Below are 25,563 nucleotides of genomic sequence, written 5' to 3'. Positions count from 1 at the left end.
AGGAGGAGGTCTGACTGAGGAGCAACCAGATGCCTCAATTCTGGCTCTGCCTCTTCTGTGCATGGGGCTGGTAATATCTTGCTCTCCTCCTGTGATAAATCACAACCCCTGTGTAGAATGGGAACAGGTGGGCAGTTGCTTTATAGTTCTAGTGGGGGCAGACAGCCTGGTATCACGAGAAAGCTCTGGCGGGTGGAAGTGACTCAGATCTGCAGCTGGAGCCCAATGGATGGCAAGACCTGGTGCTAGGTGCTGCAGCTCATCACATCCTCTTCCTGTGGCTGCTGTGCGATAGCACTGCAGGGTCATGAGGTGCCATCATTAGATGGCTGTGCTGGGGCTGCACAGCAGTGGGACACGAGCTACAGCGCTGTTATTGAGAAGCTCCTGGTTTCCTTCCTCATGAGGACAAGCTTGCGTGCCTTTCCTATAGTACACAGGTCCTTCATGCTCCCAGAGCCAGGAAGGGGCCTTTGGCTTCTGGGACATGCTTTCCTTCGAGGCCATTAGAACTGGGATTTCCTTTTACTTCCCAGCTGCTCCCCCCTGCAATAGTTCCTGACTCACCATAGCATGTTGTAGCAAAGCAGCTTTGTATCAGAGCTGTAACACAACTGAGTGCACTCACCCTTGTGCTGCTCAGTCCTTCCCTGTCTCTGTAATGTGCCTTTGCCAATATGCCCCTCCTTGAATGTTTTCCACTGGTCTCATCCATGCTGGGATAGCACTGGGAGGTCTGTGAATTACTCACTGCTGCCTGATTCCACTTGCTGATTCATTGTGGACTGTTGCATAAATATATATATATTTATTTGCATTCTCTTTCAGTGAAACTGAAAACAATCCTGGGAGCTTCCTACTGGGAACTTCAAGGCCACAGCTGTAGAGAGGAACAAAATGCTTAGTGGGGGAAATGCAAGTAACCAGGGAAAAAGTGAATTTTTAGCCTCTGAGGAACAGCCTCAGAGGATGAGTTAATATAAGGATAAGCTGAAGTGCACTGAGTGATCTGTGTAGCAGTGCAGCTCACCTCTCCTTCCTCTTGCTTGTCTTTGTCTCCTCTTTCCCTATCATGTCCCTCTGTCTCCCTGCTCTGCCTCCCATTTGGGATGCTGGCCAAGCTGCCTCACCACCTGCCTGGCACTCAGTGTTGTGTATCCTGGCTGAGCTGAGCTCCAGCCCTCCTGTCTCTCCTTTCTGAGAGATGAAGTACAGGTATGCAGGGCTGGATGCAGCCACCATCATGCTTCCTTCCTCAGCAGGAGGGAGACCTGATGAGTCTGGGGTGAGCAAACATTGAGAATACCAAGAGACAGATCAAAGTGAGTGCATCTCCTTGGGTGCTTTAGACAACATGCTGATGTAAGGGAGCTGCTGCCAGGTATATGATCTTTTTATGATCTCTGACTGTTGGCTTGTAAGAAGAGAGTGAGTGAAACATCTGTCCTCAGCTACATTCCTGTCTTTGTGCCCTGCTGTGTGGCTGTGGCTCTTTGTATAAGCTCTCTGGCAAGCACAGAAGCTGTGCACAGTGGCTTCTAATTGCAGGGTTGTCAGCTAGCGATTGCACTGCAGAGCGACTGTAAATCATTCTGGTATCAGCCTCCGCTCCTGCACCTCCTCCCTGCAAGGGAAGGCTGGTGGAAATCTGTGTGTGTGTGGTGTCTGTGGGTGAGCAGCGAGGGCAGAGGGGGCTGAGCTCAAGCCCAAATTTCAGCACAGCAGTGTCAGGATTGCTGATTGCTGCTGCCATTTGCCTTTGACGATCCTACTGTGTTGTGCCTGCCTGGCTGCCTGCGGAATTGACACGCAGTGTGCCCTCAAGGGTGCTACTCCCCACAGAGCAATCCCATTGACTGTCCCTTTCTTATACCCAGACCAAGCGACCATGACTGAGAAGACCCAGGAACCTCATGTGGAGGAGGATGATGATGAGCTGGATGGGAAACTGAACTACAAACCTCCTCCTCAGAAAACACTGCAGGAGCTGCAAGAGTTGGACAAAGATGATGAGAGCCTCACTAAGTACAAGAAGTCTCTGCTGGGAGATGGACCTGTGGTGGCAGGTAGGCAGGAGCATCCTGGTAGGAAGGGACTGGGGAGATTCATTGTAAGAGTGTGTCTGAACACAGAGATGGGGCAAGGTGGCCTCTAAGAAAAAGTAACTTGGCTGACTAGACTTCTGCTGGCAGACTGGGGATGGACAGGTGGAGAGATGCAGGGGATCTGGCAAGGAGGATGCCCTGAATATTAGACATAAAGTATCAGAGAGTGTTAGTGTTTGAAAGGGGCTTGTGGTATGGGGTGTGTGAGCCTTGGAGGGCTGCAGGGGGGTTAGGAATATGAGGGAACCAGCTTGTGCTGAAATGGGACCAAAAGAGAGATGTTGCTGTGGTAGAAAGACCTTGTCTAGGTATTGACATAGTGGCTGGAGGGATCCATGTTGAGTGTCTGGCATAGATACACGGTCCTGTTGTGCTACAAGAAGTTTGGTCTTACTGGGTGCTTTGTGAAGTGCATCCTCTGTGTGGGAAGTTCAGAAGCATTTCTTCGGTTTCTGTCCCCCTCAAACATTTAATTTCACAAGCTGACAGCTTCTCCCTTACTTTCCTACCTGCAGACCCAACAGCTCCCAACGTGGTGGTCACCCGACTCACCCTGGTGTGTGACTCTGCTCCAGGGCCAATCACTATGGACCTTACAGGTGGGTACAGACTCACTGGGCACACAGAAGAACACACAAAGACTCTGGGATGTTTCAAACTGAAAGGGAGTTTGTCCTCGAGATATCAGTGGGCTTTAGAGGAGTTGTGAGGATATCATGGCCTTGCTTTTGATTTTAAGGTGCACTTGTATGAAAAAGAAGATGCAACAGAGGGAAGTGCAGAGGATCTTTCTCTCATCTAGACTGCTCTGGTAGCTTCTGGTAGAAGGGTTCCTTCTGCTTTCTCTTCTTCCTTTCATTTAGAGCACATGGGACGTGCATGCATTTGGGTAACAGGCTGTTTTGAAACTTCAGAATCAAGCAATACTGCAGTTCCGGCTCCAGAGGACATGGGGAGAGGAACAGGCTTCACCTTATATGGGCTTTTCTATATAGAGAGGAAGCCAGACCCAGAGGGGCAGAGCAGCTTCCTGTTCAACTGCAACCACACAGTGCCTGGGAGGCCTCACTAGCTGGGCAGGGGCTGTGATACACAGCTCAGTTCACCCGGTCTGGGACTGGGCATGGCTGAAGCAGGGTATTAACAATGTGTAGTGCCTAACGATGAGCCTGCACATAAATATCTCTGTGTACCAAGACCTGTGTGTATTAAGCATTGTCGACACAGAAGCATGTGGATGTGGCACTGAGGAACGTGGTTAGTGGGCATGGTGATTGATGACGGGTTGTTGGTTGGACTAGATGATCTCAGTGGTCTTTTCCAACCTTAATGCTTCTATGATGCTTTGGTGTGAAGACTGATGCATATGCACTGCTCAGGTGTTGGCATTTCTGCCAATGTCTGCTCATCGGGCAATTGCAGTGTACTCGCATTGCAGGTATGCAGTCTTTTGAAGGGATGCTCACCTTGACACCAGTCCCAGCCCTGGCCCTCTGCAGGTGTTCTCTCCTTGCTGTGACACCCCTAGTTAATGGCTTGATCCTCTTCTCACAGGTGACCTTGAAGCACTCAAGAAAGAGACCTTTGTATTAAAGGAAGGAGTTGAATACAGAGTTAAGATCCATTTCAAAGTGAGTTGCTTTATGTATTGTTCTACCCATCAAGGGACTTGGTCTTTTCAGAGAATTACTTCTGCCTGTTCATCCCTTGGACGAAGTTGCCTTCTGTCCATCAAGGATGGTGAACAACAGGTTATTTGGAAATTTTGGCTGAGTTTGGCTGGACTTTACAGCCAAGAGAAAGTCTTTAATTCACACAGAGTGAGAATGGAAAAGAAGGAAAAGAGATGATGGCTCTTCTGCTTGCATTGCTGGGCTTGATGAATGCATAGCAAAGATTTAATACTGTAGCATTTGGCAGAAGATACCTGAATTCTCGAGTCATGACATATCCAAATGGGCTAGTTTCAACCCCTACTCTTCTGTTAAGCAGTGTGTCAGCCATTTCTGCTGTTTCCAGCTGAGAACAAAACTCAGTCACACTGCAGTGTGGCATCCAGCACTGAAATGATCATCTCTGCAAATGTTTGCTGCAGACAAAGCTGGGTTTGGCAGAGAAGGTAAAGAGAAGGAAGATAGTGTTCCTGAAACAGGAGGGAAAATGTAAATGTGTAGACTCTGCAGGAAAGATTTCCCTCTGTCTCTGAGGTCTACCTGCTGTCTCAGATGGCTTTGTCCTTAGACACACTTCCAGCTCTCTTTTATGCAATGAAATATTTCCAGCTGTATTTGAGCCCTGCTGACAGGAGATGCCTGGAGTTACTTAACTCCCTCCCTTAGTCCCAAAGCTGGTAGGAGCTGACACTATGTGAATTCTCCTCAAGATGTAAAAGGATCTTCCCATCTTGTTTCACCATGGAACTGTTCTGTAGAGGGGCAGTGTGTGTGGGATAGGGGCAGCAAGAGATATCCATGGGAGATTTGAAGAAAGATTACAAACAAAACTGTGCCCTCCATCTCCTGAGGAGCTCCTCTCATGAGGAGCTTTGCCAGCTCCTCACTGAGTTTAGAGGGCATCTGGGAGAGTTCAGTGAATCTTGCTCACATATTTGTACTGAAAGCGTGACTCCAGTCACCCATCTCTGGTTTCCCTTGCTTCACTTTTCTCTGTCATTATTAGTCTGTTCAGGGAATCTGCCTCAGACACCTTCAAAGTCAACAAGGAGATGCCCTCAGACACACAGAGAATGCTGCAGGTCTCTGGCTGCCTGTTGGGAAGTGACATTAGGACTCCCCACAGCGTGTCTTTTCTCAAACCCTTGAGAGCAGTTGTGTGAGGAGCCAAGGTGGACGTCTCTCTAAGGAGAGAAAAAACAGCAGATACAGGATCAAGATTCTCCCAGTGACTCTTACTTCTGGTCACTTTGTGCAGGTAAACAGGGACATTGTGTCAGGACTAAAATACGTGCAGCACACCTACCGAACAGGAGTGAAGGGTGAGTAAGAGACCTGCATGCCCTTCACACCCATGCTCTTTCTCTTGCAACCCTCTCTGCTCAAATAAGTGTTCCTGCAGATCTGGACTAGGACAGGGCCTCCCTGTGCTGCTGCACAGGAGATGTGGCTTCTCAGCAGAGTGCATTTGCCTGCACTTTGTGTCACCCAGGCCAACTGTTTCCTGTGCCTGTGTGAACTCATTACAAGCCAGCTCTGCTGTCTGTATGCTACACCACCAGCTGCAGCAGAAATGTCCCCAGAGATGCTGTTCAGACGGTGTTTGCCACAGGCTTCCTCTTCACCTCCCCCATCAGCCCTTGAAGTGTGGCTCAGTCCTTGTGGAGATTCTCACCCATCAAAGTTTCTTCCAGATGCACTTGGTAAAATTCACAGCCGCTCTGCAGAGCTTCCCACTGTCTGTGGAGGATTGTGCTTGCCTGTAGCCTCATGTGTTTTTACAGTACTGCCCTGCCTGGGCTTGGCAGAGGAAAGCCCCATTTTGCACACGCATCCCACATGTGTATTTTCGCATACAACCACCACTAAGGCTCCATTGTCTCATTAAGCATGCAGGTAATGTCCTCTGACCAGAAGAGAGAAGTAACAGAGGATAAAGAGAGATCTCTATCTGTGTGTTGAGGCTGCATACTTCCCACAACTGTTTGTTGTGAGAGCAGCATAGAGATGTGAGAGGGTACAGACTTAACTCCCTGCCCATCTTAGCCCACTTTCTCACTTCCTTCACTGATGGTACCCCTTGCTGGCCACGTCCCTTTCTCTCACCACTATTTCCTTTCTGTCAGTGATCTGTACTTGTGTTCATAGCTTTTTCTCTCCTTTATTATTCCCCTCCTGAGTGTTTCATTGCATGTGGATTGTTTTCTCCTAGTGGACAAAGCCACATTTATGGTTGGCAGCTATGGGCCACGGCCAGAGGAGTATGAATTCCTGACGCCTATTGAAGAAGCTCCTAAGGGGATGCTGGCTCGAGGCACCTACCACAACAAGTCCTTCTTCACGGATGATGACAAGCACGACCATCTCACCTGGGAGTGGAACCTGTCCATCAAGAAGGAATGGACAGAATGAGCTCACCCCATTTGCCTTCCCCCTTCCCTTCCCTTTGCCTCCTGCACCAGTCTCCAGGTGGGCCATGCCCACCACGCTGCTCCATCCTGCCACCATGGCCGGCCACAGCCCTTGCAGCTCTCCTCATGGGTGCTGGGGCTCTGTGCCAGCCTTGGTTGATGCACAGGCCTGCAGGTGGCCTTTGCTGCTTCTTCTGATACACTGAAAATAACCCGCCCATTCTCACCACCATCCCATCATGACATGCAATGGATTAAATTGGGAAGCATATCCCGCCCTTTCCCCCAGTACTTCCTCTTGTTGCCTCCATCTCTCCTCCTGTATCAACTCTGGTCCCGGGAAGTGCCTTTTCTAGGAAACAAGATCACCTCGCCAGCTCCTTGAGTCTCCTGGCAGGGCAGACTGGTCCCTGGAAAATCCCTCTCTGAGTTACACTTGCCATGTGCCCTGACTCATTGTAAATGGCTACTTATATCTCCCATGATGGTCTCCTGGTTTGTATCTGGTGCCCCACCCCGTTGAAATCCATTCTTGTGCAGGCAAAACCAGTCAGGGGGATGCAGCTAGATGCTGTAACAAGACATCAGTGTCTCAAGAATAAAAATGATTTCTTTCTTCTTCTCTGCATGAGCGTCTCTTTCTTTTCTGGAGTATGGCTCCTGATACTTCAGAGTTTGGCAGTGAGGCGCATGTGGCATTCGCTTCTCATATTTAATATTTCCCACGGCAACTGTTCTCATCCACCAGAGGAGATACAGGAGCTGCATGTCCCACTGGCTGAGCAAGTACATGGGAGCATCTGTGAGACCCAGCGCCCAGGGAAGTGCAGGGGAACCCTCTACACAGTGGTGTGGTTGAGATGCCCAACACTGTGTGTGAGGGCATACCTGCAACAGTGTTGGTGAGTTTGCCCAAGGCTGATGACTGTGCAGCAGGGAGGCCCGGGACTTTCTCCCAGCCAAACAGTTATCTCAGGAGCTGGAAGCTTTGCCCTGGCCAGCTGCTCCTTTCCCATCACATGGGAGTGATTGCGAGCCCCAGAAGCAGCTGACGTGTCGCTTGCCAAGGAAAGGTGTGGAGCAAGGTGGCATGGTGAAGAGAAGGCAAGCAGGCACCATGGGCACCTCTGTCTTCTCGTGTCTCTTTGTTATCCTCCTAGCCGGGAGCTCCCCAGCAGGCTGTGCTGAAGATAACAGCTCTACATCCCACAGTAAGTGAGCCTTCTCAGTCCTTCTCCTCACCCAGGGTGTGCTATACAAGCTGCGCATCGAGCTGGTGGGAGAGATATGGGGGGGCATGTAAGGGGTGAGATGCTCACATGGGTATGTGTGGGAGCATCAGAGCTGCTCTTCTGTACCCTTGGTCCAATTCTAACCTTTTCTCTCCAGGTACGGAAGGAGGTACAGAGAAACTTGTCCTATTGAATGACATCGCAGATGTGGAAGCCTTCATCAGTGGTGCGGAGGTGGCAGTTGTTGGGTTCTTCCAGGTGCGTTGGCAGCAACTGTCCTCTGACATGTCAGACATGTTCCATCTCAGGTGGGAGCCCTATCTCTGGTGGGACAGCAGGGTTGACGGGGCCCTTCATACCTCCACGCAGTGCCTCCTGCCATGGAGAGATGCTGGAGTTGTGATAGACTTGAAGTCATGAAGTGAGGGGTGCGTGGAGTGGGAAATGGAGCAAGGAGGGATGTGAGGCTGTTGGTAGGAGCCTGGAGTGTGAGAAAGAAAAATGCTGCAGGAGAAGGAAAAGGGGAATGTGGGTGGCAGAGAAACTGAGTGCTGTGGCACAAGATGAGTGGGAACATTGGCTGTTGGCTTTGGTCATTGGTGGCAGAGCAAGGCACTGCCTGCATGGCATGGCTGGGGAAGCTGGGCCCCAGGGAGCAGTGATGGTGGGGATTGTGTCTGAGAGGATTTGGGCTTAAGCTCAGTTTTCTCTTAGGGAGAACAGAGGCACGGTCCCTCTGGCTACTTTGTTCCCCAGAGTTGATACCCTTGAGGTCTGTGCCTCTCCATGACCAAATTAAATTGAAATGAGGCATCAGAGTGACTGATAGGTGCATGTGTCACTTGCCCCTTTTTCCTGCTACTTGAACTCCGGACTGCATACACTGCTCATGCCAGAGAAGACTTAATCCTTCCAAAACTAACTTCCCTCTGCAAGCTCCTTCCTCCTCCTGCCTTAGTCCTGGGGCTGGAGAGCAGACTAGGGAGGGGTTATGCGAGTGGGTTAAGGCAATGACATCTTGCAGCACACTGCAGAGTGAGGACTGCTGCTTCTGTAGCAACAAGTGTGTGAATGCTGGAGGTGTTTGCCCCAGGCCCTGCTTAACACTGATCACAGAGCACTAGCTGCCTGGGGCTGCGGCCTGCAGGCATACAGAGTTCCCTAGGGGCCTCTCTGGCAGCACTGTAGCCCTACAAGCCACAGAGGCTGTAGGTGTCTCCTTCTCTGGGGCAGCTGGCTGGGGTTGCAGCAGGGCTGGGACCTCCTGTGGGCAGTTTCGTGCCACCAGAACCCCATGCCACCTCTGCCTCCCTCCCATGGCATAGTTTAATTTATCAGCATGGGTCTAGGCAGCACAAGTTGCTAGGGCAGGGAGGGCTGAGTGTGCCGTCCTGAAGTGTGGGGACAGTCCTGGCTGCCAGGAACACAGGGCAGCAGCCAGCAGCCTGGCATGTGTTCAGTGCGTGAAGCACAGCAGGGCTCTGTTTAAGCGGCAGATAAGGACCTATGAGTGCCATGAGGCCTTGTCTTGGCCCTCTGCCCAAGGGTATATTCATCCACATAATGCCTGCGTTCCCTGCTCACCATAAATCATTTCTCTGCTGCAGCCTTTCAGCTCACTGCAGCGCACAGCTCAGCAAGCTGTGCCTGTAATGAGCTGGGAACTGCATGCCACGATGGAAAAACAGCGTGCTGCCCTGTGTGCTGTGTGAGAACAGGGCCTGTTCAGCCAGACCAAACCCATCCTTCATAGGAATGCTCCAAAACAAAGCAAATTCCCACACCATGCCTTAATGCAATCACCACAGCCATGTTGACGCGCTGGCATTTCCAAAACAAGTCACAAGAACTGTTTTCCTTTCATTGAAGAAGGAATTTTGTTTTCTGTTCTCTCTGGGCTCGCAAATAGCTGAGCTGACAGTTCAAAACGAAAAAAAAACAAAACAGCTTCCAAGCAGAGACTGTGTCTGGAGAATTTGAATCTAAAAAGTATCAAAAATACATCTCTCAGCAGAGAAGTTAGGAATGGGAATAGGAAGGCATGCGTTAATGCATCCTCAGGCTGGAGCTAATGCTCTCACTAGATAAGTGGTAAGCCCGAGGTATTTAACAATTTTAACAGCCCCCTGGACTCCAGAATCAAGAGACTCTCTTAAAAATGATCTGTGTATATAATGCATATAGCATGCACGTCTGTACGTGTAGATATGTAAGGGTTACACCTGGGTTCTGACTTTCTCGCCTCCTTTCTGAGAGCTCCAGGGCTTCACATCACCGCAGGGTGCACAGGGGGCAGCTGCAGCCCCGCGGCTCCCAGCGCCGGGAGGAAGACGAAGAGGAAGGCCGCGCGCCCGCAGCTGCGGGAAATGGCGGAGCGAGGCGCCCCGCGGGCGGATCCCGGGGCGGCCGGTAGGTGTCGCCCTTACGCCGTCGGGGCGCCGCTCTGACCGCCCTCTCTCCCTGTGCCCGCAGGAGCCGGAGAGCCCCGAGGTGTCGCAGCTCCGCCTGGCGGCCGCGCGGATTCCGGACGTGCCCTTCGCGCTCAGCAGCAGCTCCGCGGTGCGGGAGCACTACGGCGTGGCGGCGGCCACCGTCACGCTGTTCCGCAGGGTGCGTGCGCGGCGGGGCGCTCGGAACGAGGTTCTTTATAAAGAATGGGGGCTGTGTTCTGAGTGGCTCGCACGGAGTGCGGCGTGACTTGGATGGGGTTCCTGTGGCTTTGGAAAGGCTCCTGAGGCACATGGAAGGCATCTCCCGGCAGTGTTACAGTGAATCAACACAGCAGGAAATCACATCTTGCCAAGCTCACTTCAGGCAGGCTAAGCTGGCTCCGTGCATGCCCAATTTTTCCATCAGAGGCGGAGCAGGGCTCTGCAGTGACAGATGCCGTGCCACCAAATGAAATCCCCAACAGTAGATCCCTCGTAAGTCTAACACTGTGGTTGATGTGCTATTCTTTGGGCATGGGCCCATTAATAATTGTAGAATCACAGGATCATTATGGTTGGAAAATACCACTAAGATCACCTAGTCCAACCATCAGCCCATCCCCACTGTGCCCACTGACCATGTCCCTCAATGCCACATCCACATGGCTCTTGAATACCTCCAGGGATGGTGATTCCACCACCTCCCTGGGCAGCCTGTGCCACTGCAGCACCACTCTATTAAGGGCAGTGTGCCCTTGTGGTCAAGATGACCAGTGGCTGGTAGTGATAGGACATGGAGTAATGGCCTAAAATTTGACAATAGTAAGTTCCAAAGACATGTGGAAGAACTTCTGTATAGTAAAGGTGACAGACCACTGGAATAGGTTGTCCAAAGAGATTGTGGAGTTTTCTTCTATGGAGATATTAAAGATCCGTCTGGATGCCTACCTGTGTGATTTACTGTCGGGGACATCCTTTAGCAGGGGGGTTGGACTCAAGTGATCTCTTGAGGTCCCTTCCAACTCCTGCAGTTCTGTGATTCTGTGATTCTAAGAAATTTTTTCCAACCTGAGCCTCCTCTGGAACAACTTGAGGTCATCACCTCTCATCCTATTGCTGTTACCCAGGAGAAAAGGGTGACTCCCATCTTGCTACACCCTCTTTTCAGATCATTGTAGAGAGTAATAAGGTCTCACCTGAACCTTGGGTACAGGCGTACAAAACTAAACACAGCACTCAAGGTACTACTTTGCAGTTTCTGAGGGATGGATGCTGTGCAAGCTCAAATAGTTTTGACTGCAGCCATAGTTGTCTTGTTCAGAAGAACAAGTTCAGTAGAAATTGAAGGTATTTCTACTGAAATATAAGAAGATGATATTTTGAAGGGTTTTTTGAAGGGCCATGTACTTACTGAAAGAATACCACCAAAAGCCAAGAGCAGGCATATCAGTTTCCTGGGATTGCACTTGAAAACAGGGAAGAGAGATGCCTCAGAGGAGAGGGGCCTTAGGAAGTGCAAGATATCCTAAAAAGCTACAAAGTACAGTGTTACAAGAGCTCTAAGCACACTGGCTGGTTGTTCTGTGTGCTACAGAAGCTGCATGTGGTGCTTTAGTCAAGTTCTAGATCTGAGTTTCACAAAGGTTACATAAAGCCCATTTGTTCCCGTTCTTTTTCATCTTTTGCCTGCACCATGTTTACCACCAGTATAATCCAAATAGTGCAAGGAGAATGATCTAAGAGTGAGCAATAAGTAGACAAATCCTTTCCTTTAACTTTCTATTTGCCATGCACAGATAGTAGAATCATAGAATCACCAAGGTTGGAAAAGACCTCCAAGATCTTCCAGTCCAACCACCCACCTACCACCGATATGTCCCCACTAAATCATGCCCCATAGTACAACATCTAAACGTTTCTTGAACACCTCCAGGAGCGGTGACTCCACCACTCTCCTGGGCAGCCCATTCCAGTGCATGACCAGTCTTCCAGGAAGAATGTTTCTTAATATCCAACCTGAATCTCCCCTGGTGCAATGCTGCAATTGCGATTTGAAGTAACACTCACCTCAGTTTTGGTTCTTAGCCATGATGATTTTCTTCCAGAAACACTGAAAAGATCCTTTGTTTTTACTCTGTGGCAGATAGTGAGGATTGAATACTGCACTGGGATGGTGTTCGATAAAAGAAAGTTTGGATTGTTGGAATTTGTGTTCTATGGTTCACAGTTCAATTTTTACAGCTGAATTCTTATTTAATAAGGAAAAAAAATCAAGAAACAGACACTAGCTAGGTTCAAATGAGGTTGGCAATTCTTTTGTCTAATTTTCTTAAATTTAAGTTATTTTTCTGAAATTTAAGTTATTCAGACACATTATTTTTCTTTTTATTCTGAACACTGTGTAGGAGTAAGGAGTCAGAGCTAAGAAATAAAAGTAAAAAGAACTGAGATGGGAACTTAGAATCAAACATTCATTTGAAGAATACAAAGATGGGTGACCAGGATGACAGTGAATCAGAGGCATAAACTCATCCTTCCTTGTTTTTGCATAGCGTGAAACACACATAATGCTTAGAAATTTGTAATTACGGTAGTAGGATGGTCTGCTGTCAACTGCTGAAATGTTTTTGTGTATAGTGGAGCAAAGCTAATTTATTCTATTGAAGAATCTAGCCTGACAGATCTAAAAGGACATAACTAACAGATGTAAATAAGCTAATTACAAAGAGTAATGAAGACATTTTGGGCAGAGCTTCAACTATTAGATGCAAACTATTTTCAACCTTTTTTTTCTTGGGATCCTGAATGCTGACAGCACATCAAGGATATTTTTACCCCTAGCTGGAAACCAGGTGTTTGCAGAAGTTCACTAAAGTTAAGAGAAAGTTTTCTGTGCTTAGATTGGGTCCCAAAGTCTCTCTGATCTCACCTGCTCAGGTGTTGCACCAACCTGATCCCATTCACTAGAGTAGAGTCACCCTTTCACTTTATGCTGGGGCGAATCTGTGAGAGAAATCATGCTGCACTGTCTGAAAAACACCCGTTTGGGTTACCAGACCCAATGGCCCCCTACCAGATCAAAGACGTTGCTAATGACCACAGAAAAGCAAAAAATTTTGTTAGATGTCTGCACTCTGCTGGAAAAACTAACACAAGTGTTTTCAGAGGTTGTACAGATGCAGAGGATAAAATCCGGGGTGTGCATGTGGACATTTCCTCAGCTCTAAGAACCTCATTCAACACGGGTATGAAAAGTCTTCAAATCCCAAACTTTGATCCCACTGGTTGTCGCAGCCTAGCACGCTCGTGGCTCAACTCATTCATCTCTTGCAATGGTACCATAGAGCAACTATGCCCTGTTGGCTGGTTTGGCCTTTATTTGATGTTTGACTGCTCTTTTTTTTTTTCCTGTTTACCAAGTCAAGCAAACCTCAATAAAATTACACTGGGGGTGAGAGGGGGTGAGTGTGGGAAGATGTGTGGCAGGATGGATTTTCCTCTAAAGCTAAAATGTGCTGTGCTTGATTTTTTATTTTTTATTTTTTTTCTGCTGTACTGGAAAAAAATCCTCTTTTTATTGGAGAGATTTCCTGCTTGCACAATGTTTCCAGGAAATCCATACAGTCCATGCCAATGTTTATTACTTGTAGAAAAAATAGAATAAGCAGATGAAGATTTTAAAGAGGAATATAAAGCCAAAGTCAATGTAAGGAATTAGGCTATGTTAATGATCGCTTCTCACAACTCCTAGATTAGTTTATTGGCTAATCTTCCCTGTCTCCAGTGCAGTAGGAGCAGATAACGATAGGACATCTTGTCCTCAGTATATCACCGAGAACGTCTTGTTCTCAGTGATATGCCATGAGTTTGCTTTGTCCTTGGGAGACTGAGGGAGGGTGGAAGATCCTTATGCCGAAGTGCATGCAGATCTCTGTAGGTCTAATGGCTCAAGAAATGGCGTTTTTATTCTGGAAAGAAGACAAAGATGGTGTCCTGGGGGGTGGGTGTCTCTGTGAGTGAGTGCCATCAGCAGCTCTGAAGGAAATAAGGGAGGGACAGCTGTGACCTGTGGTATCTTTTCATGTCTTCAGGCAGACAAAGAAAGGATAGATATGGATATGGACAAAGAAGAAATTGATGCCGATAAGATGACTCGTTTCATTCGAATGAATGAGCTCCGCCTGGTGACAGAGTACAACCCTACGGTAATTAGCAGCTCCTCACTGCCCTCACCCCAGCACCTGGCCTCCTCCATAGCTGCCTCCTCTGGCTCAAGTGTTTATGCATGAGGATGTGTGCAGGGGTTGCTACAGTGGTGTAGATGGAGCTGGGGGAAGCCGGTGCATATCTTTGCTGCTGCTGAATGACGTGGGAGCAGATCTTGCATTGGATTAGACAGGTGGGGTGGAGAGAGGATAGAAGGCACTTCCTCTGGTCTCCCAGTAGATTTGAGGCATTGGTGGGCAAAGAACTGCATTTCTTACCACTCCTGCTGCTTCTTCCCCGGGGCATTTGTCATGCCGTACCATGCCTACAGATTTTGCTCGGCCAGGATCCTCTCTCTGTGTCTGAGAAACCTCAAGAAACAAGGAAATCCAGTGACCTGCTCCTTGGAGCAGGTTTTTCTTCATCACCCAGAAAAATGGGCTTAACATATGTCTGGCTATTTTAAAGCATATTCAAAAACTGGTAGGAAACTTCCCAAACAAAAATTTTCCCATCCCCTCCATCCTTTACCCCATTGTTTGTCAACTCTACAAAAATAAAATCAGACATAGGATCATAGAATCATAGAATCATAGAGTCATAGAATATCCTGATCTGGAAGAGACTCGTAAGGATGTGCAAGTCCAACTCTTGGCTCCAACACAGGGCAACCCGAAAATCGGACCATATGCCTGAGAGCACCATCCAAATGCTTCTTGAACTCCAGCACTTGGGGCAGTGCCACTTCTGTGCAGCCCGTTCCATGCCCACCACTCTCTGGTACAGACCCTGTCCCTGACCCCCAGCCACCCCTTCCCTGACGCAGCTCCATGCTGTTCCCTCGGGCCCTGTCGCTGTCACACAGAGCAGAGCTCAGCGCTGCCCCTCAGCTCCCTGTGAGGAGTGGCAGCCATCAGCCCTCCCCTCAGCTCCTCTGCTCCGGGTGAGCAAACCAGAGGACTTCAGCTGCTCCCCATATGCCTTGTCCTCCAGACCCTTCATCATCTTTGTAGTCCTCCTTTGGACAATCTCTGATAGTTTCATGTTCTTTTTTACTTAATGCTTCCATGCTGGTCATCTTCTTTAGCTTACCCACCTGTCTGGCACTTGGCACATCTCCTTCTGCCTACAGAGGGTGACCACAGGCTCCCCTGAAATGCTGGCAGTTCACTGGGATGCTTGCTATGGAGCAAGTAGTTTTTATAACACCAGCTGACTGCAAGGCTGAGACTGTCATTGCTAACAATGTCTTCTGAATAGCTCTAGCAGTGCTGATCGTGCTCAGTATAATCAAAGGAGGATGGCCTGACCAATTTCAAAGCTGTATCTTTTCAAACAGATGCCAAACATCAGCTAAGAGGGCTGGCACATTCCCCAGTTCAGGTTCAGCATGCTATTTTGGGAGAGCATTTTGTTTTGGAAATGCAGCATTTTGTTTCTGAAGTGAAATACTGTAGAATCTTTTTTTCTGCTTTTTTTTTTTTTTTTTTTTTTTAAATAATAATTAAAACACAGATTTATTTTTTTCCTTCTGAGAAAGGATATGAAAAACATTTCAAAATCACAGAACATTTCCTAGAGCAGAAAAGCTATATCCTGCCCCTCTGTCCTGACAACTCTTTGAGAGCGGCCCAGAAGTGACAGTGGGGACGTTCTTATTATCTTTATAAAAATCCTGGCCTTCTGAATCCTCGTGGCCTTCACTGCATCCCTTGGCAGTTCATCAGACTGTAGCTCTCTCTCTGTGAGTTTCTGCTCCACAGTGTCCCATTCAGCACCCAGACTGCCTTTCTGACCTGGAGATCCTGAGCTTTTCAGCCATTCCTTCCATCCTGGCTTGCAGTACATGTGGTGTTTTATTGCTTTTTTTCTTTTTCTCTTGACACTCTGGAGCCCTACCAAGGTGCTGCAATTAACAGTGCCTCCTGCAGTCCAAGGCTTGAAACTCTTCCAGCTCTGCTAACATAACTTGTTGTTTTTTTTTGTTTTTTGTTTTTTTTGCAAATATTTATTCCCAGTGCATATACTGTTTATATCTAAGAAAGCTGCAGGTCAGCAAAGGCTTGGATAACAGAGATCAAATCAAGCGCTGCCAAGAGTTTCTCTCCCTGTCCCGGGGCCCTAACTGTTTCTCCCACATACTTCAGGCATTTTTATGCAACACTTAGCCTGTGTACTTCCCAGGAGAGTGTGATGCAATCCAGCCGTGATGCTAAGCTATGCAAATCTCTTGCGAAAGTCTGTGTGGACAGATATATCTTTGTGTGCCACTGTCGGGGGAACTGCAGCTCCAGCCATGCCCCCACAGCTCCATGGCTCTGGTGCTGCCTGGCTTCACCCTCATCTCCAGCTCTGTCCTTTTCCATGAGGTCTTCTGACACTCTGCATTCCTTCTGCTCTGCCCTGCCCCACCGGCATGCTACAGAGAAGTTAAGGGATACGAAAAGTCTGATAAGCATTATGCAAAGGAGAAAATCCCAGCCACCAGAAACAAGATGCTTTTAGGTGCAGACATGCACTCTCTGACCCTGTCTCTGTTACTCCTGGAGTGTGTGGAAACTTTCTCCTCCTCTGGGGAAGTGCTGGCATGGATCTCTATGGCCTGTGTGGTTTTGGCTGCGTGTGGGGATGCAGCAGGTCAGCTGGAGCACAGCCCCACTCCTGTTTGGTTTGAGGGAGAGGCGATTTGCCTGGGGAGCAGGTGGGAGGAGAGGTGGGATGAGGAGGAGTGAATACCCGGAGGTTGCACATGGGCTTTCTGGACACTGCCAGTCCCTGCTCCTCAAAAATGGCAATTGTATGCGGCCTGCTCAGCCCCTGCCCAGGCACAGCCTGCTGCAGTCCTCTCCCCACTGCAGAGGTAGTCTTAACCCAAAGCATTTTGGACTGCCCAGCCCCTTGGGTTGCTGAAATGGAGCTTTGGGCTCAGCCTCATCCAAAACACAGTGCAATGCTGAGGAAAGGAAATAATATGACACACCAAACTCAGCATCATAAACCCTTCCCACTTGCTTGTTCTCAATTCAGCCAGGTGCTGGATCTCAGCAATTCAGGGCATCATTACCATGGAATCACACAATCAGAATCCATAAGTCTGGAAAAGACATCTTTGATCATCTAGCCCAACCATTCACCCTCCACCAACACTGTCCACTATGTTCCTCAGTTCCACAGCTACATGTTTCTTGAAAACTTCCAGGGACATTTATTCCACCACCCCCTGGACAGCTCGTTCCAGTGCCTGACCGCTCTTTTGGAGAATTTTTTCCTAATATCCAAGCTGAACCCCCGCTTGTGCAACTTGAGGCCATGAGGCCGACCCCAGCTTCGTTACCATCTTCTTTCTGGTCATTGCAGAGTGCGATAAAGTCTCCCCTGAGTCTCCTCTTATTATATTGTTTTCAAACCTTCCCTCTCCAATTCCTTGCCATTCCAGACATCAGCTTGCTCTGAGCAGACAGTCTCCCTGCCTGGTCACTGGCCATCCCAAGGGCAGTGAGGAGCCCTTGTGAGCTGCAGACTCCTGGATCAGGAATAAGTGAAACCAAGAGGTTAAGTGCTTCCACAAAGAACCCAGATTAGATGCCTCCTGCTTTAAAAGAACTTGTCCTGCTTATTAGACTGATTCTCAAAGAAGTCTCAGCTTAGGCATAGGAGTTGATGCCCTTCTGGCAGTGCATCCGATATGCATTGAATGTCTCTTTGTATGTTTCTCTCTCTGTTTGTGGTGGTCATGTTTTTGGCAGACAGCAATAGGTGTGCTGCACAGTTCTCTCCAGCTTCACCTCCTCCTGTTCACAGACAAGAAGTCCCCAGAGCACCCTGAGCAAATGCGCAGATATCGTGAAGCAGCGGAGCTCTTTGAGGATAAGGTAAGTCCAAAGAGGAGAGTCGTGGGAGAGCAAAAAAGAAAGACAGTGATTATTTCCATGGAAATAGAAGGCATCATGTCCTGTTCTATTAGGGGAGCAATGCTACTATTGCTACTATAGTTATATAGTATATATATATATTATATATATAATATAGCAACGCTATATTGCTACTATTAGGGGAGCAATGACCAAATGGGAAGAAAAGATGATTATCTGGATAATTAAATGGACAAGTTGTATCTGTACACCTTTTGCCAGTTTGCCTCCAAGGGAGAATAACCTTTGTATCCCGCTTCCCCACTCTCTCAGTGGGACATTGTGTACTTCCTTGCTTCTAGACCAATTTTATTCTCTTCCACTGGGAGATGACAAACAGCTGTTGCACTTCCGCCCAGCAATAGTCACATTCCACTGTTATGAGAGGTGATCTTGTGCATACAGCTTGCGAGATGCCAAAGAACATTATATAAGTGACCAGATAGAAATTGATGTTGCAGTTCTTCTTAACACTTAGCCTTCTGGTTAGTTCCTGAGGAAGTGGCTATTTTAAAGGAATTGAAGATGGGTTTTTCTGATTTCCCATAGCAAGATGGTGGGGTAGAAGGGATCTTTCAGAGAAATTTCCTCCAATTCCCATCCCTGTGTGGACAGAGCTCTCCAAGCAGTAAATCTTCACATGGCTGATTCTATGCCAGCAGCTGGATTACAGGGGATTTTGGTCCAGGGAACAGAGAAAGGAACTGGCAAGCAAAAAGGGATTGGAAGCAACAGGCAGGCATTTAGGACAGGAGATCAAAGCATCAGAGAAGGTTGAGATGAGTGGCAGTGGAAGGGATCTTCCTGGGAGAAACGTGGAGTTGGAAAGAGTTGGGGTTTGAGAACCAGAACATCTGCATGATCTGTTTGCTGTACTGAAGGAGAAGATTAAAATTCAAGTATATTCTCATCTTCAGTTGGAAAGGCCTCCTCAGGACCACACACCCCCAAATGTCTCGAGATTTGTTTATGACAGGACTTCCATGGATCTTGCCATTTCTACCGTCCATTGGCAAGAGAGCGGGCAGAAACCATGTGTGAAAGTCAAAGATCTCTTAAAAAGTGTTTTGTTTTGATTGATACTTGCTGATAAAAGGAAACAATCTGAAAAAGTCCAGTTGTCATGTGAGATATTTGTTACAGTGGCTCCATTATCTCTGTTCATCAGCAGCGATACTGTTAAGCATCACTGTCCTTTGCTGATGCAGCTGCAGCCCGTTTTCCACTCATATGGCGTGCTTTGATCTGAGTGAAGGGGAATGATTTTCCTAGAACTACTTCACAAAGCATTGGATAAAAAAGTCATACTGCAGTCCAGATAATTAATAAATTACCAGCTATCCAAATCTAACTTTTTTTTAAATTCATGCAGGCAAATTTCTCCCTGAATCAGCCTAGAGGAATTTGCAAAAAATGAAATACAGAGGTAAAAGGTGTAGGGGTTTGGCTAATTATTTGCACTTTACTGTGGTGGTACTGCTATACACCTAGATGGAAGGATTGAGAATCTAGTAGGTTGTATTTCCCATGGGATGAGCGTTCTGAGAAGCAAATTATGATTCGGGCTGCCTTCTTACAAAGCAGTAAAAAAAGACTAGAACTAGGACTTATTTGTGCTGCAGTTTGAGTTTGCAATCATTGATTTGAGTTTACAATCATTGCTGTGCAGTAAGGAGGCTTTCAGGCTCCCTCTGAGCATGTACCACTGCATAGAGCTTGCAGAGTGCTGTAAGAATGGGGACATGGTGTGTGTCCCACCTGCTCTTCAATGACAGCACAGAACACTGATGTAGTCTTGAGAAGGTTCTCAAGCAGGATTTGAGGTGCCAATTCTTACACTCATCTCTGCTGAGGTCTGAGGGAAAAGGAGTCCTTGTCCTTGTCTTTACCACTTGGAGAAAGAATACAACCAGTTGTGTGGACTTACGGAGAGAAGAAGAGAAAATGTTGTTGACCCAAAAAGTGAAGAAAATAGATAATGAGGAGGTGATTCACCTGGCACTTCCTGAGTTATGATCCCTTCCTCTTTGTTTTATTATATTTTCATCTCTACCTGAGACAAATCTCAGGTTTTCATCTAAAGATTCTTCTAGATTTGATAGTGCAATCTGAGGGCTATAAAATGCTGGAGAGGAAAACACAAATGTTAGATAATGGTAAGTAACCAAGAACTGACAATAATAATAAGAAATGTGGTACTTTCTAGCAAATCTTGAGAAACAATTGTGGGTGAGTAAAAATGAACAGACAGAACTCAGTGCTACAGCTGCAGGAACCCACCAGTGTCCTTAGAAGGGTCCCACAGCAATCAAATATGTACTCATTTGGAAAAGTACTGCCAAAAATCCAAGCTTTCTACTGGAAAGGAAATGTCAGAATTAGTGTTAGTGAGCCAAACTAACATAAGCATCTTCAGTTTTCTTTCTGTAATATCAGAGTACAACATGACAATGACATTTGGTGTAGCTCATGAGTGTTTGTAGACGTTTCAATGAGGTGATTCTGGGAATAATAAAAGCAGTTTCTGCTACGACTGATATAACATGGTTTATAATGTTAAAATGATATGTGTAGTGACGTTCACAAAGCCCCTTTTAGTTTATATGTAGGGCCATTTAGAAATTAGTTCTGAGAAACTGCTGAAAGACCTTCAAGAGTTCTTCTATGAAAAGGAAAGGACAGTGTCCTTTTTCTTGAAGACAGTAATTTATACAGTTTTTATTTTGATTGGCAGATACGGATGTCTCCAAAGCTGAGAGGGATTATCATTAGAGTTAGTCATAAACAGGAAAACATGCAAATATGGAATGTCTGTCACTAGACGGATATCTGAAGTTGTTTATATAGCTTTCTTTTTTTTCTTTTTTAATTTGTGACTAATATTTTCATTTTTTTTGCTTTGATTTACTAAGTAAACTATGAAAGAAATGACTCAGACTTCAGAAGTTGATGTTTTTGCTTAGACAGCCTCCTCAAAGAATGAAGATATCAGCTCCATAAAGCTCAAGGTCAAACACTGGACACAAGGCTTGATCATCCTTCCTGTTGGTCTTCTTTGGAGAAGAAACTAAGAAACATGAAATTGGTTTCCACCGTTGCAGTGCTATGTTCAGTTTCACTGAACTCCTTGAACAATACCATCATTCTATATCTTAGCATTTACCAGGAACTTCATGTTCTAAAAGCACCAGGCTAGGAATCAAGTTGTCAAGACACTAAGACAACACCATGTAAAAAAATCTTTGAAAGAACTCAGTGCGGATAACATTGCTCAGATAATATTGCACGGTGTACTGTTTTCTCAGAACATCATGTCTAGATAGTTTGTTTTGGGAGTTCTCATGCATGCAATAGCTGCAATAGCTCTTTCACTGCCTCTAGTAGCAGGTCTTTAAACACACATACACACACAAGGGGATTGATACAAGTTGAAACAAATTCATAGAAAATTGTTTTTGACGGGGAAAAAAAAAACAGCTATTGCAGAGAATAGTTTAAAATAGAAAACAAACTTTCTGTTTTGGATGAAACAACCTAGTTTCTACTAGTGATATGAGAGTTGGCATTGTAAATGGAATTTGCTTTCGTGAGTTATAGCTTTGGTAAGTAGTCTGAGCAAAGGCTTTAGGCTCATTTCAGCACTGGCAGTGGAGAACAATCCTTAATTTCCTTCTAAAATACATGTAATAGAAGTGCCTGTCAACATTTGTTGAAGAGTTCATCCTAGATAACTGCCAGAGACCAGACCAAGATATAGATGTCAGAAGTTAGGCAAAGTGAATTGTTTCATGGTCAGTAGGATTTTCCATGGTTACCACATTTATTCTTTATGATTACAGCTGGCTGGGAATCTCTAAGTAAAACAAATTCCTCACGAGAAAATGCCAGTTCCACCAGGTGGGATCTATCATGAACACGTCCGTGCTCAAAAATCTGCTTGGTTTCTTGCTGCTTCAGAGACCAGGCTTCCAGTGCTCGTGGCCTCAGCATAAGTTCACCCTACAGACTGCCCCACAGCTGTCACTTGGAGACCAGTGCACCCAGTGCTGTATTTTGGCAGCCTGCAGCTGTGTGAGCTCCATGTGTGTCACTGGAGATATCCAATACAAGAACTGTGGATGATGTTAACAGCTGTTCTAGTTGAGTTTTCTGTTTTAACTGTTTTTTTTATGCAAGGAAGAAAACAAGAATTCTAACCCTCAAACTTTTTACTCTTTTATTTTTTACTCTGTTCTTCATGCTCATAGTTTCTTAGTTTGAGGATTTTTAACAAAGGCTAAAGGGAAGAATGTTGACTTACATTTATATCAGTGTTTAAAACGCTGCTCATCTGTTTTAAAGCTGGAGGAACTTTTGCATAACAAAGAAATAAAAAATTAACAAACTTAGTATTCCAAAGTCTTTATCAAATTAAATTCTTGCTTAACATTTGATTTAAGAAAATGCTGTTGTCTAGTGAATATTCCATAGAGAAAACAAAAACTTGGTGAACAAATTGGTGAAGAATATGATACCACCTCCTGTACCACCCCTCTGAAAGTGCTTCCATCCAACACTAGCCTATTCCAGTTTGCATGTTAGAAGGAGAGCCCTAAAACACAAGGCTTGTTCCAGTTCCTTCTACTCCAGCTCAGAACTTGGGGTTCAGCTCTTAGATAGATCCTTAGATCTATGACCCTTGGATTTATGATGACCAAACCAGAGAGCTCTGGTTTGATGTTTTATCCTGCAAAAGGATGAACTTAGCATTCTGAACTTAGCATTCTGAACCACAACCTGTCTGCTCATTAGTTGTTGCCTCTGGGACATAGTTAACTCTTGGAAGAGACATTGCAAGTGCATCTGTTAAATCCAGTGAAACTGTTGTTGCTGTTTATCACAGTGATTAACTGCAGTTAGGCTTACATCAGCCTACTTATTCTTCCTATAGGCCATTGCCTAGAGAAGTTTCCATACATGTATATATTTTTGTTTGTTTGTTTTGTTTTTAAGAACATAATTTTAATTAAAAATATGAGATTATTGAATCATAGAATGGTTTGGGTTGGAAGGGATCTCAAGGATTATCAGCTCCAACCCCTGCCTTGGACAGGGCTGCCACCCACCAGCTCAGGCTGCTCAGAACCCCATCCAACCTGGCCTTGAATGACTCCAGGGATGGGGCACCCACAGCTCTCTGGGCAGCCTATGACAGCGCCTCATCGCCCTCTCAGTGAAAAACTTCCCCCAATATCTATTCTAAATCTCTCCTCCTTTGTTTTAAAATAGTTTCCCCATATTCTTTCACCTGTGTAAAAAGTTGTAAAAGTAAAAGGCAAAAATTTACCAAGATTATTTTTAAAGAATCAAACAGTTTTGAACTAGCTTGAGTGTTCTTGATTGAAAAGAAGGAAAAAGATGAGTCACAGCCTGGGAACTGAGCACATCATCTTCACGTCACATTAATGTTATTTTTGTAAATGCCTCTATTTCTTGTATAAATTGAGTTGTACCCATGTCTGCAGGCACATTTAATATACTAGGCCCTATAGACTGCACAGCTCAAAGAGAAGATAAAATAACACATACTAGCTGGTTTCTTTGACTTGGATGTCACCTGCTGTAGGATTCTATTTAATCAGATCATTGATTAAATTGTTCAACTGCTGTATTTACTCTATCAGATGTATAGGTAATATTTGTATTTATTATTAACAGACAATTTAACAAAGCTTTTTTTATATAGATGAGCACCTTATTGATAACGTTTTAGATTCTAGAATTTTAATCTTCTACCAATTCCTACTGCAACCTGTAAAATATCAGTTGCAATTTACTCTTGAAATGGGATGAATAGGCTGTCAAATCATCCTAGCAGTATTATGATCCTTGGCTTTGTCTTGATCTCCAAGACTACTTGGGAGTCCAGAAAAATGTATGCTGTTCTCACCAGGGCATCTCTCCCCAAGTCTAAACAACTCTCCATTAAACTTGTCTGTGGGGGCAGTGGTGTAATGCCAACAATTCTCATTTCCCAAATTACTGCATCTTCATTTCTAGTCACTCCAGCTGACCTAAATTCATCCTTTGTGTTTTGCACTCTCATGTTCTTATCCTCGACAGTTTATACTGTCCTATTCTTCCCTCCTACGTTCTTGCAGTTGTGTTTGATCTTCCACACACCAAAATACCATTTTGCCATGCCACCCTGGCTCTTGCATAAATCTAAGCATCTTATCCTGACAGCATGCAAGTAGAGGAATCAGCTTCTTCTACATGTGCCTTTGAGTTAAAAGACATCTTTGTTCTTCATCTGTTAAGTGAACAGAATAGGAGACTGCCGTTGTAACATACTGTGGATATATTTTTAAAGAAGGGATAAGCAGACAGTTTGAGTTGTATTGTAAATATGGATTTGATAAAATACAGAAAAATGCTCTGCATGGAGCAGTTAGATAGTGACAGAGGAAAGTGTTGTTATAACAGAGCATGTTAGGTTTTCTCTAATTCAAAAAAAATATTACTGTTAATCTGTCTATGATGACTGTTTGAAGATCTGTTCTCTCAGTCTCTGCTTTGCTCACATTTTGTCTCCTGTTTATATCACAGATTCTCTTTGTCCTGGTAGACATTAACTTGAAAAGCAATGAGCAAGTGATGGCATACTTCAAACTGAAGAAGTCCCAGCTGCCAGCTCTGGCTATATTCCACACACCAGATGAGAAACACGATGTGTTGCCTCTGGATGAAGTCTCCATTGAACGTGTGAAGGACTTCTGCAATGCTTTCTTACAAAAAATGCAAAAGGTAAGAGAGCATTTCTGAGTAGGCTATAGGATGCTAGGGTCTCTTAGAAAGATGCTGTTTCTCACAAGGCTCTTAAGGAAATAACTTCAGCTCCTTGAACACATTCCCTATCTGCTACCTCCTCCTCATTTTCATTTTCACCTGAATATCAGAAAAAACATTAGATCTTGAACAGAGCAGACATGGATGTGTTTCCAGAACCTCTTTGTTCACTGACCTCTGTCGTCTCAGTCTACAGCAAGAAGAATTCATTGACTTTTGTATGAAGGTCTCAAAGAAAGCATCTATTTTCTGGGAGCAGCAGCTGGGAGGTTAGATGGAGGGTGCTTTTGGACACTGAGTATGATCATGGTGGTTGTCAGCAGTCAGGAGAGGATCAGAGAGACAGTGATCAATGGCAGGGATGAAAAGAAGGCCACAGAGATGAGGTGTACAGACAAGGGCTCTGCTGGAGGTCTCTGGAAGGAGAGGGACAGTTTAATCTCCATGTTCATTCAGTGCTAGTGTTCTCTCTTTGTCAAACCTCACCTTCCTGTAACACAGAAGCTTTGTGCATCAGAACCCTGTGTTGTACAATTGAAATAGAATAGGCAGGGCAGTGCCATGGAGAACAGAGGGAGACATTTAAATTTGCTTGTTTCCTTTTATCACTGTGCTGAGAAGCTGAGTGATGTCAAAGTTGATTTCATGCCTTTACTGTGTTTTAGGAAGAAGACAAGCCAGAGGAGAAGGCCTTCAATGAGGAACTCTAACTCTTTCTCAACAAACATGATGACTGTGCCCAGAGCCATCTGCTCTTGGTGTATAAAG

The 25,563-nt window shown here is 45.9% G+C and overlaps 2 protein-coding genes across 2 annotated transcripts; both read left to right on the top strand.

The window, feature by feature from the left end:
• Positions 1–1,882: 1,882 nt before the first annotated feature.
• Positions 1,883–6,190, top strand: ARHGDIB (Rho GDP dissociation inhibitor beta; the record flags this gene model as incomplete). Its single annotated transcript, XM_079535176.1, has 5 exons — positions 1,883–2,066; positions 2,621–2,704; positions 3,660–3,736; positions 5,037–5,100; positions 5,991–6,190. The coding sequence occupies exons 1-5, from the start codon at positions 1,889–1,891 to the stop codon at positions 6,188–6,190; spliced, it is 603 nt and encodes a 200-aa protein (XP_079391302.1). The 5' UTR covers positions 1,883–1,888.
• Positions 6,191–7,279: 1,089 nt separating this feature from the next.
• ERP27 (endoplasmic reticulum protein 27) lies at positions 7,280–24,771 on the top strand (the record flags this gene model as incomplete). Its single annotated transcript, XM_079545122.1, has 6 exons — positions 7,280–7,400; positions 7,579–7,679; positions 9,894–10,031; positions 13,942–14,055; positions 17,803–17,928; positions 24,556–24,771. 6 exons carry the CDS (start codon positions 7,280–7,282, stop codon positions 24,769–24,771), a joined length of 816 nt encoding a protein of 271 aa, XP_079401248.1.
• Positions 24,772–25,563: the final 792 nt, after the last annotated feature.

Source organism: Tetrao urogallus (assembly GCF_951394365.1).
Source record: "Tetrao urogallus genome assembly, chromosome: 1".
Lineage (NCBI taxonomy): Eukaryota > Metazoa > Chordata > Aves > Galliformes > Phasianidae > Tetrao > Tetrao urogallus.
Note: the sequence above shows the minus strand (reverse complement) of the source record. Positions and strands in the feature narration are given on the sequence as shown.